General features: G+C 43.2%; 1 protein-coding gene across 1 annotated transcript in view; it reads right to left on the bottom strand.

The window, feature by feature from the left end:
- Nucleotides 1-14,830, bottom strand: part of LOC119965281 (pumilio homolog 1-like) — a 195,433-nt gene that overhangs the window by 118,983 nt on the left and 61,620 nt on the right. Inside the window, 2 exon segments of the mRNA XM_038795805.1 lie at nt 13,135-13,572; nt 13,575-13,606. Of these exon segments, the coding sequence (XP_038651733.1) occupies nt 13,135-13,572; nt 13,575-13,606 (470 nt within the window).

Raw genomic sequence — 14,830 nt, 5'->3', positions numbered from 1 at the left:
AATTGCTGAAATTTGATCATCAGAATGCATCATGCTTCTTTCTCAAATTCTCAACTATGTGATCAGAAAAGAAGTCCAAGTTGCTAATCAAGCACTTCCATGATTCATGAACCACTTGATTGAAAAAAACTAGTCTGATCACATTTACTTGCAAACAGAATTAAAGCAACAAATACAACAGGTTACATGGTTATTGACAAATGCTTGCATTCAATTTTCACACACAGGAAACACTGATTTTACATCGGATCCCAATCTATTAGTGCCGAAGCCAGATATAAAAACACTGTTATTAATATACTGCTGAAGAAAAGTCAGGACTCCCCTGATAATTCAGTTGACTAAACAGGAGACAACACTACAACTAGATTGAGCGAACTTTGTTTGGTCTCTGGAAGTGGGATAAGAGGTCTATCAAATCTGTCAATTACAATCACCATCTATTCCCTACTAGAGCTTACTGACTGAGGAGTTCCGGAGAAATAGTATCAGTTTTGACTTATTTCACTCCAAGTCCTACCTCTACACCTCTAGAAACACCTGCAGATATTCACCATAAGGAACAACCCACAAAAGGAGGACCCAACTGTGTGCAGCACCAGAGATACGCGGGAATCTACTTGACATACCACATCAAGCAGCACCATATCCCAATCCCCACAGGAAGATAGGTAAAAACTGAGCAGATATAAAAACAAGTTTCCAAAACAATGCTAAATGCTATCCAAACATTAATGAGTGGCTTTGTTCATTAGCATTAGATCTGTTTTATCTGGCTCAGATCCTACTGTTGCTGCAAAACCTCACAGTACACAAGATAGTATAGTGAATTTGAAATTACACACCTGTTTGGAATCGCGTCATCTTAAGTTCTCAAATTCATAGCTTCATTTCACTGCAAAGCGACTATTTATATCTTAAAATTAGTTGCCATACAGGACTTGACCATCATTCATACATCAATATTATCAAAACAGTCGCATTTCAAGCCCAATTTCAGGCACAATCTACCGGCCGCCTACACTTGAAATACTTTTTGCAGTTCAGTCAAACTTGTTATTCCCGAGTCCATTCAGTTATTCGCTGCAACCAGCCCCACTTGGTGAAACCAGCGACTATCTGATAATCTAAAGAAAATATGAAATCAGACCCAATCCTTGCTTTTCTCAAGGAGGTAGAAAAACATTAAGCAAGCAAATTTGTCAGCATTTACACAAGTTCAGCCAGTCTATCTAATTAAATGTAATATACATTGCATGCCTTACTGCATGTAGGGGCTGGTTTAGCTCACTGTGCTAAATCGCTGGCTTTTAAAGCAGACCAAACAGGCCAGCAGCACGGTTCAATTCCCGTACCAGCCTCCCCGGACAGGCGCCGGAATGTGGTGACGAGGGGCTTTTCACAGTAACTTCATTGAAGCCTACTCGTGACAATAAGCGATTTTCATTTCATGTATTAAATCCATAATTGAATCTCAAATAAGCATCTTAAGCACACCAACACTATACTGAAAGCTTATTTTACAGCTCCCACAGAAAAGTACCCACGTGAAAGACAAGAAATTTCAAATAATCAGTGATTCTGCTTTTAAAAAGTGTTCCCTGCCTCTACTTCTGATCCAGTTGAATATATAGCCATATTAACATTTACTCGATAAGTCCGTAAAACCATTATAATCCCTTTATTAAAACTGTTTGTAAATATTTTCTGCCAGAATGACAGAAAAATGTATCCAAGTTGTCGTATTAGACAAACTTACTTTCACCTAAATTGGAATATCTTAATTGTCAATTTGACTTTTCCCACTCAATATATAAATGAAATAAGTGTACCCAATTTCTCCTGCCTAATCCCCTGAAGGTATTGATTTCTGATGAGGCGTTATACTTGCTGGCGGTGTCCTCCAGCACCTGTCGTGTGGCCATTTAGGAGTGTGGTCGGGCAGCAGAATGAGTTTCATTCAACAACTTAAAAGTGCAGTTCTCAACGATGATCAGTGAATATCAAACCAACTGCAGGATCCAAGCTGATTTCTCCATTCTACTTTAGAGTAGCCGACACCAATTAACTGAAAGTACCCGAGCGGCTACGGCCGCCAAGTACCCCCTGGGTCTAATTCGAGTCCAGTTTCTCTTCCTGTACAAAGGCCCACGCCTCCTCTGGGGACTCAAAATAGTGGTGTTGGTTCCTGTATGTGACCCACAAGCGCGCTGGCTGCAGCATTCCGAACCTGATCCTTTTTGCATGTAGCACCGCCTTCGTCCGGTTGTACCGGGCCCGCCGCTTAGCCACCTCCGCACTCCAGTCCTGGTAGACCCTCACCGTCGAATTCTCCCACTTACTGCTCCTTTCCCTCTTGGCCCACTCCAGCACTTTCTCACGATCGCTGAGTCGCTGGAACCGCACCAGCACCGCCCTCGGGGGCTCATTTGCTCTTGGCTTCCTAGCCATGACCCTGTAGGCCTCTTCCAGCTCCAGGGGCAAAGGGACGGCCCCTGTCCCCATCAGGGAGCTCAGCATTTCTGCTACGTATCCCGGGAGGTCTGACCCCTCCAGGCCTTCTGCCAGGCCCAAGATCCTCAGGTTCTTCCGCCTCATTCGGGTATCCAGCTCCTCAAAACGGCTCTGCCATTTCAGGTGGAGTGCCTCGTGCACCTCTACCTTTCCCACGAGGACCGTGGCCTCCTCCTCCCTCACAGTCATCTCCTGCTGCAGCTCCCGAATCGACGCCTCTTGGGTCGCCTGGGCTCCCATCAGCCTGGTGGTCGTCGCATTCATTGACTCCAAGAGCTCCATTTTCAGCTCCGTAAAGAAGCGCAGGAGAGCGGTCTGCTGCTCCTCCGCCCATTTCCTCCATTCCTCGGGTGCGCCACCGGCCGCCATTTTGGTCTCTTCCCCCGCTTTTTTTGGGGAGCTGCTGTTGCTTTTTTTACCACCCCACTCCGGGTACCGACCATAAAGTTGGTCTGGTTCTCCTCAGGGAGCCTTCCCCCACCGGGATTTGTCCTTACAGCGCCGTTGGGGCCCTCCAATCGGCCCGAAAACACCTTTGTAGCAGGAGCCGCCAAACGTGCGACTTAGCTGGTCATAGCCGCAACCGGAAGTCCGCCGACACCAATTAACAATCATCAATTGGGCCGAAAGATCAGAAAATACAGCATGTCCCGTATGGATTTTGCACATTCTCCTCATGTCTGTGGGGTCTCACCCTATAACCCAAAAAGATGTGTAGGGTAGGTGGGTTGGCCACTCTAAAATTGCCCCTTAATTGGAAAAAATTGGGTACAGAAAATACAGCATGTCAAGAATGGAAATTGGCATCGCTGGCTTTATACTACTCAGGGGAGGCGGTGGCATAGTCACTAGACTAGTAAACCAGAAACCCAGAATAATTCTCTGGTTCAATTCCGCCATTTCAGGTGGTGAAATATGAATTCAATAAAAATCTGGAATTAAAAGTCTAATGGTGACCATGAAACTATGGGCGATTGTCGTAAATCCCATCTGGTTCACTAATGTCCTTTAGGGAAGGAAATCTCTCATCCTTACCTGGTGTGGCCTACATTTGACTCCAGACCCACAGAAACGTGGTTGACTCTTAACTGCCCCTTCAGTTCAAGAGCAATTAGGGATGGGCAACAAATATTAGCACAGCCTGCGACACCCACGTCCCATTAATGAATTAAAAAAAACTAAAGATAGTACAGCTGTCAGAGAATTAAATGCAGTTATGTATTCACGAACATTTGTAGTTTGGCAGGGAGATCCTCATGGCAGAGGAAAATAATACCTGCAGAAAAGAGGTTGTCTGCCTCTCAATTAATGTGTAAAAGACAAACTTTGTTTCTTTTCCACTCAGTCCAAGACTGCCATACTTATCGAGATTTTAATGACTGACAGCAGTTAATATCACTGACCAGGTCACCAAGACCAGTCCAAACAATAAATCACCAAAAGAGTTGGTATAGGCTTAACGGTACATACAAGTAGCCAATAGAGCAAACTGGTGCATCCAGAGACAAATGTTCATATACGACTGGAAGGATCACTACAATTCTGGTCAAACAGGAAGGCAAGAGATTTAGAGAAGGAATTCTTAGGCAGGAAGAATCAGTGGCATATGCAGCAATGCAAGGCATCACAGGCGAGTCCCAGGGCGGCACGGTGGCACAGTGATTAGCATGGCTGCCTACGGCGCTGAGGACCCGAGTTCGAATCCCGGCCCTGGGTCACTGTCTGTGAGGAGTTTGCACGTTCTCCCTGTGTCTGCGTGGGTTTCACCCCCACAACCCAAAGATGTGCAGGTTAGGTGGATTGGCCACGTTAAATTGCCCCTTAATTGGAAAAAATGAATTGGATATTCTAAATTTTAAAAAAAATAAATAAAAAAATTTTAAAAATCACAGGCGAGTCCCATTCTGTTGTCCAATGTAACTACACACATTTTCTTCACAAGTCATTCAATATCAATTAGCAGTAACATTTCTGGCACTTTTCCTTTACCCAGGGACACTCTAGTCAAATAAATTAACTGCATAACAAGGGATTTAACCTTCAATTTAAAAAAAGCCCCAGACACAAACCAGATGAAGAAGCAAAGAAGTAACTGTACATGAGAATTCAGAGAAGAGGCCAAAGCGAAGGTCGTGGCTGAATCACAGAATTCACAGTGCAGATGGAGGCCATTTGGCCCATCGAGTCTGCCCCAGCCCTTGAAAAGAACACCCTACTTAAGCCCACACCTCCAACCTATCTCTGTAACCCAGCAACTGCACCTAACCATTTTGACACTAAGGGGCCATTTGGCATGGCCAATCCACCGGACCTGCACATCTTTGAATTGTGGGAGGTAACCGGAAGAAACCCACGCAGCCACAGAGAGAACATGCAGACTCCACACACAGTGACCCAAGCCGGGATTCGAACCTGAGACCCTGGAGCTGTGAAGCAATAGTGCTAATCACTGTGATACCATGCCTCCATTGCCGAATCAGGATTTTTGCTGCAGAGATAGGGGAGACACAACCAAGATTATGAGTAAAGATTTTTTTTTTAATTATGCATCACTTCAGCTGAAAATCTGCTAATGTGGAGGAACATAGGATCAGGAGTAGGTCATTTAGCCCACGATACCCATGGCTAACCTGAATCCTAACTCAATGTAAACCACTTTTGACAAACAGACCACAATATACTACAAAAATCTGATCCAAAAGATCCACCACTTCTTTTTTTAAATAAATTTAGAGTACCCAATTCATTTTTTCCAATTAAGGGGCAATTTAGTGTGGTCAATCCACCAAACCTGCACATCTTTTGGGTTGTGGGGGCGAAGCCCACACAAACACAGGAAGAATGTGCAAACTCCACACGGTAGATCCACCTCTTCCAACAGAAGGAAACAGTACGTTAAATGACTGTTAATTCATTTCACATCCAGCCTGAAAGCAGCTTCGATAACACTAGTTTCTTTTCAGCTCTTTTTCTTTTGCCTCAACCCTTTGCAGAGTCTTGTGGATCAACTAACCACTCAGTTCTGTGAAATTACTCCCACTTCAATACACACTTTCCCCTTGGGTTACAGAGTTCTTGGCTACTTTATCAAGTTTACTCCCTCGATATTCTGCTCGGAGAGCTCTCTGGAAAACACATGAAATAGAATGCAAAGCGCCATTGCAGTAAAGGAATTTGTTTTCAACCTATTTTTTTTTTAAAGTCCCGTTTCACTTTAAAACAACACATCACTAATGACTATGACTTTCTACTGGGAGACATTTATTTACACAGAAGGCTGCTGAAGACGGAATATTTTGGAACAGGAAGTGGTTAAGGCAGAAGCCATTGCATCCTTTGCAGGAAAAATAATTATTAGAAGCAGAAGAAAATAAAAGAATATGGAGAATGTGACACTGCGATTAGTCCTTGCATTGTTCTGGCAACGAATTGATAGATAACAGGTCCAATGACCTCCTTTGAACTGTACTGGGACACACATGATCCATAAAAATGTTTTAGTGTCTCAATGGTTGAACATGGTTATCCAGTGAGTAGCACTTTTATTCTTAGAATTAATTTTTACTTTATAGTCTTTTCAAATGTGTCTAGTTTCATTTTTATAGTCTTTAGAACAAAAATGACTAATTTAGTTTGATTTCTTGTCCTTAATTCTAGTCAACGGATAAGGCTCCATTTCCACCATTAATGCCCAGATCTTTTTAAAAATCTGTTCCTACAAAATTGGTGAAACTACATTTGCCCATTCCTAGTCTTTACGAGGTGGTGACAATGGGTACTTTCAAACCACTGCAGTCCCTGCAGTGTTGGGACTCCTCCCATGAGGTTAGCTCAGGAATTCCAAGGCAGCAATTGCTTTCTAACCAAGTCGCTTACAAATACATTTCAGGAGGCATTAAAGATAATGGATAGACCAGATTTCCTTTCCCACAAGACATCAGTGAACCAGTGGGGTTCTTACAACCCTGTTGCTTTCATGGTCTAGTCCAGAATCATAACCAATAATCTTGGTGGTTATCAAGTTGGATTCACAATCTAATTGAAGACACTGATCACAATTACTTTCAGCATGGATACATTTTTAATTTCAGTCTCAGTGTCTCAAGATTTGTTTTTATAAATTTGAAGAATTTTAAAATATGATACATCTAATATCTAGAACAAACTTGTCTTTTTAGAGGATCTTTAACTCAAGAAAAAAAAAGCCACATTTCCTAATATATAGCGTGACAAGCCAAAGGAGCCCAAAATTTGCTTTAAGGAGGGTCTTAAAGAGGGAGATGGAAAGTCCGAAGGGGTTAGAAAGGGAAATCAAAATGATGCAGCAACCATTTTTAAGAATGGATGCAAAAGAGGAATTAATGAAGAGGTTATATTTGAGACACTGGAGAACCACAGCTGATGGTCAGTAAGGACAGTCGTGATGAATGAAAGGAACAACATGCAAGAGAGCAATGGGATAGTGGTGCGTGGAGGTGACAAAGGCCACCCGTTTAGTTTCATTCTCCTGCCCTCTGTCCATGTTTTTCTTTAATTCTAAATGTTTAGAAATTACTGTTCATTTTAATGTAGTCAATGGAAGTGTGATTAATTTTAGTCAACAACTATGTTCATTTTAAATGAAATGATAATAGCAACACTGATGAATAGCTCGACCAGGGAAGTCCTGGGTTTGATCCCAAGTTCGAGAATATGTTGTCGGTCGCAAGGGGCACAGCAAGGACCCAAATGGCTCAGCGTCACTGGATTGGGAGGTGGCAATTGGTGCGGTTCCTACTCATGTCCTGCAGCATGAAGTACTTGGAGGAAATGCACATGCATGAATGTCAAGAGGAAGCCAATTCACATCCAAGCGCCAACGGTTGAATTGCTTCCCAATCTATAACTGAGGCCTTTAGGAAAGAATGAGAGCGGAAAGAAGACTGCTTAGAAATACTGTCAGCAGGCTTTGGCCTTTCCGCAGTGACATGGCAAGGTTTCTCAGTCTTGAGAAGATCAAGTGTGCCCCGAGAGGATCGATGCTAGGGTTCGCCCAGAGGTGGCAGCCATTTATTGACTTATTTGGGAAAAATTAAGCTGTCAGCAGATACAAATGGAGGGGGGTGGGGTTAAGAGAAAGAGGCAGTGGGGTGGGGGGGGTTGAGGTGGGAAATGGTTAGTGGCAAAGGGGGACTGGACTGGGAACTGTGTATGTAAGCCACGTTGACTGGGTGTGGATATTGATTCGGTGGGTGTTATTTGCTTTGTTGTTTTTCCTCTTGAAAATTGTTGTTAGAAATTACAAATGCCTAAATAAAATATTTGTTTGACAAAAGAAAAACTGTCAGAAGAGAAAGCAAACCTTTACCGTAAGGAAGTTTCTACATACCCTGACAGGCAACCAAAATGTTTTAGGATAAATTGAGAAAAATAGGAGAGTACAAATCTAAAGTGAATCAAAACTGAAGCGACAGATGACCAATTTTTAAAAAACCAAATAACTTATTATTTCTTCAGTGTTTGAAGACACTCCATGCATATTTATTTTAATTCTCAGCTGCCTCCCACCTTCATGCTACAGCATGAAAACACTAACATGCAGAAGCTTTGACAATGCTGATATAAACATATCTTCCAAAATAATCAGTGATATCCTTTCCATCTGGTGCCTTCCACAGATAAGTATAAAAAATCAAAAATGCTCAGTTGAACTTCAGTGAGCGACTTAGAAATACAAATTGTATTTAAAGGATACAAAGCAACAAAGTGCAAAATGTTGTACCTTAGCTGCATCAATCCTGTAAATTGCTCTCCCACTAACAGGATAGAGAGCAAATTACATTTGAAGTCTTCTCACCAAAATGCCAGGTCTCTCAAAGTGAAATATCAACCAGCAACTTTTTTTGTCCGGTCACCCCCTCCTCTGGAGGCAGCAGCAATTTAGTCCCAACAGAACCAACTACTGTATTGTCCAATGCGTCTCAACAACTTTATTGTTCAATGGGGCTGCCTGCATGTGTAAATTTTGGAGCAGCCATCAGATGGCAGCTCATAGCAGACACTGCAGCTCTGTCTCATGGGATCCTGAATGTGCTGCCTCCTTCCCCAATGCTGGGCTTCCATGCCAAATCAAACCAAACAAGGGATATTCCACGTCTTCCCTGATCCAGGACAAAGCCCAACTATAGTCCTTATGCCTATGGTATTCCACTTCAGTTTTAGGCTGGTGGATACAGAAGTGGAAAATTATTTTGTTTTCTAAAAGCCTCCCCAAACAACTTGTTTGCAGAAACAGAAAATGCTGGGAAAACTCAGCAGGCCTAGCATCTGTGTGAAGAGAAAAACAGTTAACATTTAGAGTCCATATGACTCTTATTCACATACTCGAAACATTAACGCTGTTTCTCTCTCCACAAACACTTCAGGCCTGCCGAGTTTATTCAGCGTTTTGTTTTTATTTCAGATTTCCATCGTCTGCAGCATTTTGCTTTTAATTAGTTTGAGAAAGATGGAAGGAATTGAAACTGTTTTACCTTGAGAAGATTAAGAGATTTGATGGATGTGTTCAAAATTATGAGGGGCCCGGACAAGAGATCGGGAAAAACTGTTCCCATTGGTGAAAGGATCAAGAACGCGGAGTGCATAGCTTTAAAGGAATTGGCAAAAGAAGTCATGGAGAGAAGGAGAAACATTTTCATGAGTGGTTAAGATCTAGAATGCGCTGCATGTGTTTGTGCGGTGGAAGCACTCAATCGAGGCATTCGGATTATCCGAAAAGGGAGAATGTGTAAAGTTATGGGGAGAAGACAGGGAAATGGCATTCGGCGCAATGCTCATTCAGAGAGCCAGTGCAGACACATGAACTGAATGGAACAGTTGTGATCCTGTAAAGGCAGCACCCAACATGGTACCTGGCCACACAGGTAAATGCTTATGCTTAGATCACAGTTCAGTCCAACTCTCCACACTACTGCCTCACTGAGCCAGGGTCCGATCTTGGTTGATTGTATATGGAGTTTGCATGTTATTCCCGTGCCTCTGGGTGCTCTGGTTTCCTTCCAGTCCAAAGATGTGCAGGTTAGGTGGTATGGCCATGCTATCTTTCCCCTTAGTATCCAACGGTTAGGTGAGGTTAAGGGGATAGGACAGGGATGTGTGCCTAGGTTGGGGTGTTTTTTTTGGAGGTTAGTGCAGACTCGATGGGCTAATTGACCTTCTTCTACACTATGTCTCTATGAAAAGAGGAAAAGTTATGATTCGTACACTTGACCACTACCAAATGACCAATGCTGAGAAGAGTATACCTGCAGCCGTCGGGTGAGATGATCAGATGCGAATGTGATGCCCTCCAACAACCCACCAATAGTCACTAGCTAAGGCTCAAACCTGAAATACAGCACTTGAATGAAGGCCCTACAGGTTGCAGGATGTACACACGAAGCTCAGTGTGTAAGACAGGAGAGAAACTCAATATTAAAAGAATAGTAAATCATGAACTCAATGTTGACTTGGCACTTCACTAATGCATGTTACAAACAATGGCTTGACTATTGTTCAATTCCATTGCTCATTAGACTTTGGCATTGCCGATTAACAAACCACGCCAATTTTAAGACAACTTCAGAATTGTCTCTCAATATCCATTCAGGAGGACTGAATCGAAGATGAGGAACTTGCAGCATGAAAAATTATGTGCAAACCTACTGCATTCTATTACCTGCACATGGTTGTAAACCAATGCAGCATACAACAGAATGTTTCAAGCCAGAAATTTTAACTGAGGTACTTGAAATAAAAAAAACACAAGGTTTATGTCCTTTAGGAAAGTAAATCTTCCAATCCTCACCTGGTGGTCTATAAGTGACACCATCCACAGAAATGTGGTTGACTCTTAGCGGCCCTGTGAAATGGTCTTGCAAGCCACTCAGCTCAAGGGCAATTATGGGATAGGCAAGAATTGCTAGCCTTGTCAGTGAGGTCCAGATCCCAGGAGAGAATAAATATAAAAAAGGTTTACCCAGGATTAGCAGATCAGAATTATTTCTTTCTCTGCAAGAAATCAATCAACATGCACGGCCACATTTGCCATCAAGTTTGATTTTCTCTCAATCTACGCCACCAGCAAACATATGTTCAGAATTAAAATTATTTTTTGCACCTTTCTCAAGAATGCATTCAGCAATCAGGGATGCAGGATTTGTGTTCCCAGTAAAGAAAAAGATATTTCCTTGCACAAATGTAAGCAGATCTACAGTAGACAGAACTAAAACGCTATTTTACTCATGCCACCTATCAAGAGAGATGTTCGTCTTAGTGATCTGTTCTCTAAATACCTCTGGGCACTCAGCCTGCCATCAACCAGAACCCATGTAACAAAGACATACAGAGGAAAACAGTACACTGCATATTTTTTCAATATGGCAAATGGTCTTCTACGTGTCACTAAAGGTAAAGTTCACAGCGCTAGCATAGCAGCCACTCTCCCAAACTGGAAGACAATTTTTGCACAAATATTTATTTATCAACAAAGAAAAATTAAGTTTAAATTCAAAAGAAATGCCATCTTTAAATTGTTCAGTTAGTACTAACCAAGTCAAAATGACACTAAAAAAGTTTGCTAATCTCAACCCAGATGGCAGGGACAATTCAATTGGCTGCAGCTTCCTGTGTGTTTATTTTTAAATTTGGTATCGGCATGTGGGCAATGCCAAGCATTTATTCTCAATCCCAAATTGCCGAGGAGTGGTTAGCCTTCTCTCTGAGCAAGTACGGTCTTTGTGTTGGTGTACAGACATTTCAGGATTCTGACCAGGTGACAATGGGCAGGAAACAGAAAAATACAGTTAGAATTTTTCACTCATGAATCCTGCTATAAAGTGCGCTTGTTGGGTGAAGACAAACTTGTACTGCAACATCCAACTGTCAATCATCACTTTTGCAAATTAAGAACGACTGCTTTGATAAAGTACTGGATGGTGTCTACAGAATCATATCCCGAGCATAATTCAAGATTTAGTGCCTTCGGGGATGCTTGTATTCAATGTATTAGAATCATAGAATTTACAGTGTAGAAGGAGGCTTTTCAGCCCATCGAGTCTGCACCGGCCCTTGAAAAGAGCACTCGACTTAATCCCACGCCTCCACCCTATCCCCATAAACCCGATTTAACCCCTTGGACACTAAGGGGCAATTTAGCATGTCGAACCCATGTAACCTGCATATCTTTGGACTTTTGAACATCAGCACGTCAAGTGGGATAATGCAACACCCAACTTGCACACTGCGACATCTCACTGAAAAAGAAATAAAATATCAGATATAGGTCGGGATTCTGACACCCACCGGGTTGGAGAATCCCCGGGGTGGAGGCGCAAATCCCGGCCCGCCGTCCTATTTGCTGGCGCCATTTTTCAGAGGCCGGCGGGATTCCTGCCACATTGGTATGGGGCTGTTGACAGCACCACCCCACCCCCCGGCGATTCTCCGGGCCCCGATGGGCAGAGTGGCTGTCCAGTTTTGGCCAGTCCCGCTGGCGTGAATTACTCACCTCACAAGCAGCGGGACCTGGCAGGTAAGTGTGCCCGGGGGGGGGGGGGGGGGGGGGGGGGGGGGGGGTGGGTTTTGCACAGTGGCCTTGTCTGCAATCAGGGCCTACCGATCCTGCGGGCGGGCTGTTTCCACAGCTGGAGCGGCGCCAACCACTCCAGCATCAACCTATACCTGAAAATTTGGAGAATTCCTCACTTTCGGGGCTGTTGACACCGGAACGGTTGCCGCCGGTTTTCCTGCCGGCATGGGACTTAAGTCTCCAGAAGGGAGAATCCCACCCATACTGCTTTGATGAAATAAATGATTTTCATTTGTGGGGGAAAGAAAACAAAGGACCACAAAAGATAAGTTCTATAATGAAGAAACCTAATCCAGAAAGGCACTAGAATGTGACAGTCATGGAGTAATTGAGGCAAATAACAGATACATTTCAGAGGAAGCTTGATAAACACATGTAGGGAGAAATTGGTCACGTTCAGAGGGTTAGGTAAGGAAGGGTAGAAAGGCGCTTGTGTGCAGCATAAACACAGAAGCATGGAGCAGTTGGGTGGCATGGTAGTACAGCGGTCAGCACTGTGGTTCCACAACTACAGGTTCGATTCCCGCCTTGGGTCACTGTGCGGAGTCTGCACGCTCTCCCGTGCCTGCATGGGTTTCCTCCGGGTGCTCCGGTTTCCTCCCACAGTCCAAAGATGTGCAGGCTAGGTTGATTGACCATGCTAAATTGCCCTTAGTGTCCAAAAAGATTAGGAGGGGTTACGGGGATAGGGTGGAAGTGTGGGCTTAAGTGGGGTGGTCCTTCCAAGGGTCGGTGCAGACTCGATGGGCCAAATGGCCTCCTTCTGTAAATTCTACGTTCTATGTCTGTTTCTTTGTTGTAGACTTGCGTGAGGCACCAATCCCTGAACTTCCAACTCAAGAGATTAAGATGTATTTGTTATTCCATGCCCATATAGTTATATAAGGATTGGTATGACAGCGAAATGCAAGTCGAGAGATATTTGTTGGTTGCAATGTGCTTTTGGCTGAATGTTGCTTAGGGTGAGCGGAGGAAATATCCAAGTGTGTGGTACAATAAGGAAAGGCACTGACCTGGTGATGTTCAGCATGGATGCCGTCTCCTGTAGGCCAGCGGTGCTTCCCATTGTAACCGCCACCTCCACCTCCTCCGCCTCCGGTACCACCCCCCCCAGCTACTCCACTGCCACCACCTCCCCCCAGATGCTCCCCAGGCTGCCGCTGGAAGAAATAATCCACCATGGCATCGTCCTGTGAGCGGCCTGCGGCTAGCGCAAGCGCTGGCACAACTACTGGCACGGGAGGCCCCATCGAGCCAGGGCCTTGCGTGGAAACAGAGGCGGCAGCCAGCACCTGGGAGGCAGCGTGCTGCTGGGGGCCAGCAGCGGAGGATCCTGTTAACACCACTGGCATGTTGTGAGCGACGCTGTTACCAAAACTGTCCTGAGGTGGCGGCTGCTGCTGATACTGCTGCTGGGGGAGGGAGTCCTGCCAGAGCACTTCATTCATACCTTAAAAACACAGGGAACAACCATTCCACCTACACCTGCAAAACAAATAATAAAACAATTTAAAATATTATTGCAAACATGAAAAGTACGTGCACATATAAAATCAAAAATTTTGCTTTTGAAGTTTTTAAAGTGCAAGGTTTTTTTCAAGAAAATGCATAGGATTACTTGCAAACATCTTCTTACTGAAAATGGGCTGATAGTACTTCAACATGCAAATCCTACCCGAAGTTCCCCACTTATTGGAACATACCGTTAATTTTAAAATGATTACATGTAAATGTGAATAGAAGAGAGCTTCCCCCACCCTTTTAGAAAATAAGCTTTCAGGAATAAGGAAATAAACATCCCAAAAACTTCCAGGAATTAAAACAACATAACATTTAACAAAAGAAAACAGAATTGAACAAGAAGGATATTGATTTAAATGGTTTTGAAGAGCACGTGAATCTCTCTCAATGCATCCCCGTGTTGTAATGTACTTTACAACATAAAGTAAAAAATCAAACCCATGAAATTCAGAGGCACGTGCCAGAAAGACTTTTTTAAATATTAATCCCTTCTTCGATTAGCACATGACTACATAATCCTCAGCTTCGATTTTCCATGCACCCAAATACAAGTTTATAAATTAACACGGAAATTCAAAATATAGCAATGATATTTGACGAGCACTGCACAAGCAACTCCCCCCCCCCCAAATATAAACCCACAGCATGTGCCTTGGCACTGCAGAATATAGACAAGCAAGGACAAACAGAAACCAAAATACACAATGTGTAAAAATACTAGAAGTGCTTGGTTGGGGATATTCCAATCTTACTGCAAATGGTTTTCACGGTTTCCTAATTTCTTACTACTTAATGGCAATTATATCATTTTGATTATGCTTTTGAATTGTGGATGAACTTGCCTTTGCATCTCAATATCCATCTGCCTGAACATGTACTTATTAAAATATACGAAGTCTGAACAGGACTGACCGGAAGGTGTTAAATTGCAGCTTGATTAAAAACAAGCTTTCCTCTTAATTCCGTGTAATTCACACTCCTAGTCAACCGTGCTCTCTATGTACGCAGCCTAATCAAAAAAAGGAACATGAAGCCCAACACACATATATATAAAAGAAAAAATAAAACAGGGGTATGGGGAATTTTATCAGTCAACTAATCAAGTCCATGTATTTCATATATCTTTCAATAAAACATTGTACCGGTTAAAATACATGTTTTGCACAATCACATCGAAGAGAAATTTTT

Source organism: Scyliorhinus canicula, chromosome 1 (assembly GCF_902713615.1).
Source record: "Scyliorhinus canicula chromosome 1, sScyCan1.1, whole genome shotgun sequence".
NCBI classification, from domain to species: domain Eukaryota; kingdom Metazoa; phylum Chordata; class Chondrichthyes; order Carcharhiniformes; family Scyliorhinidae; genus Scyliorhinus; species Scyliorhinus canicula.
Note: the sequence above shows the minus strand (reverse complement) of the source record. Positions and strands in the feature narration are given on the sequence as shown.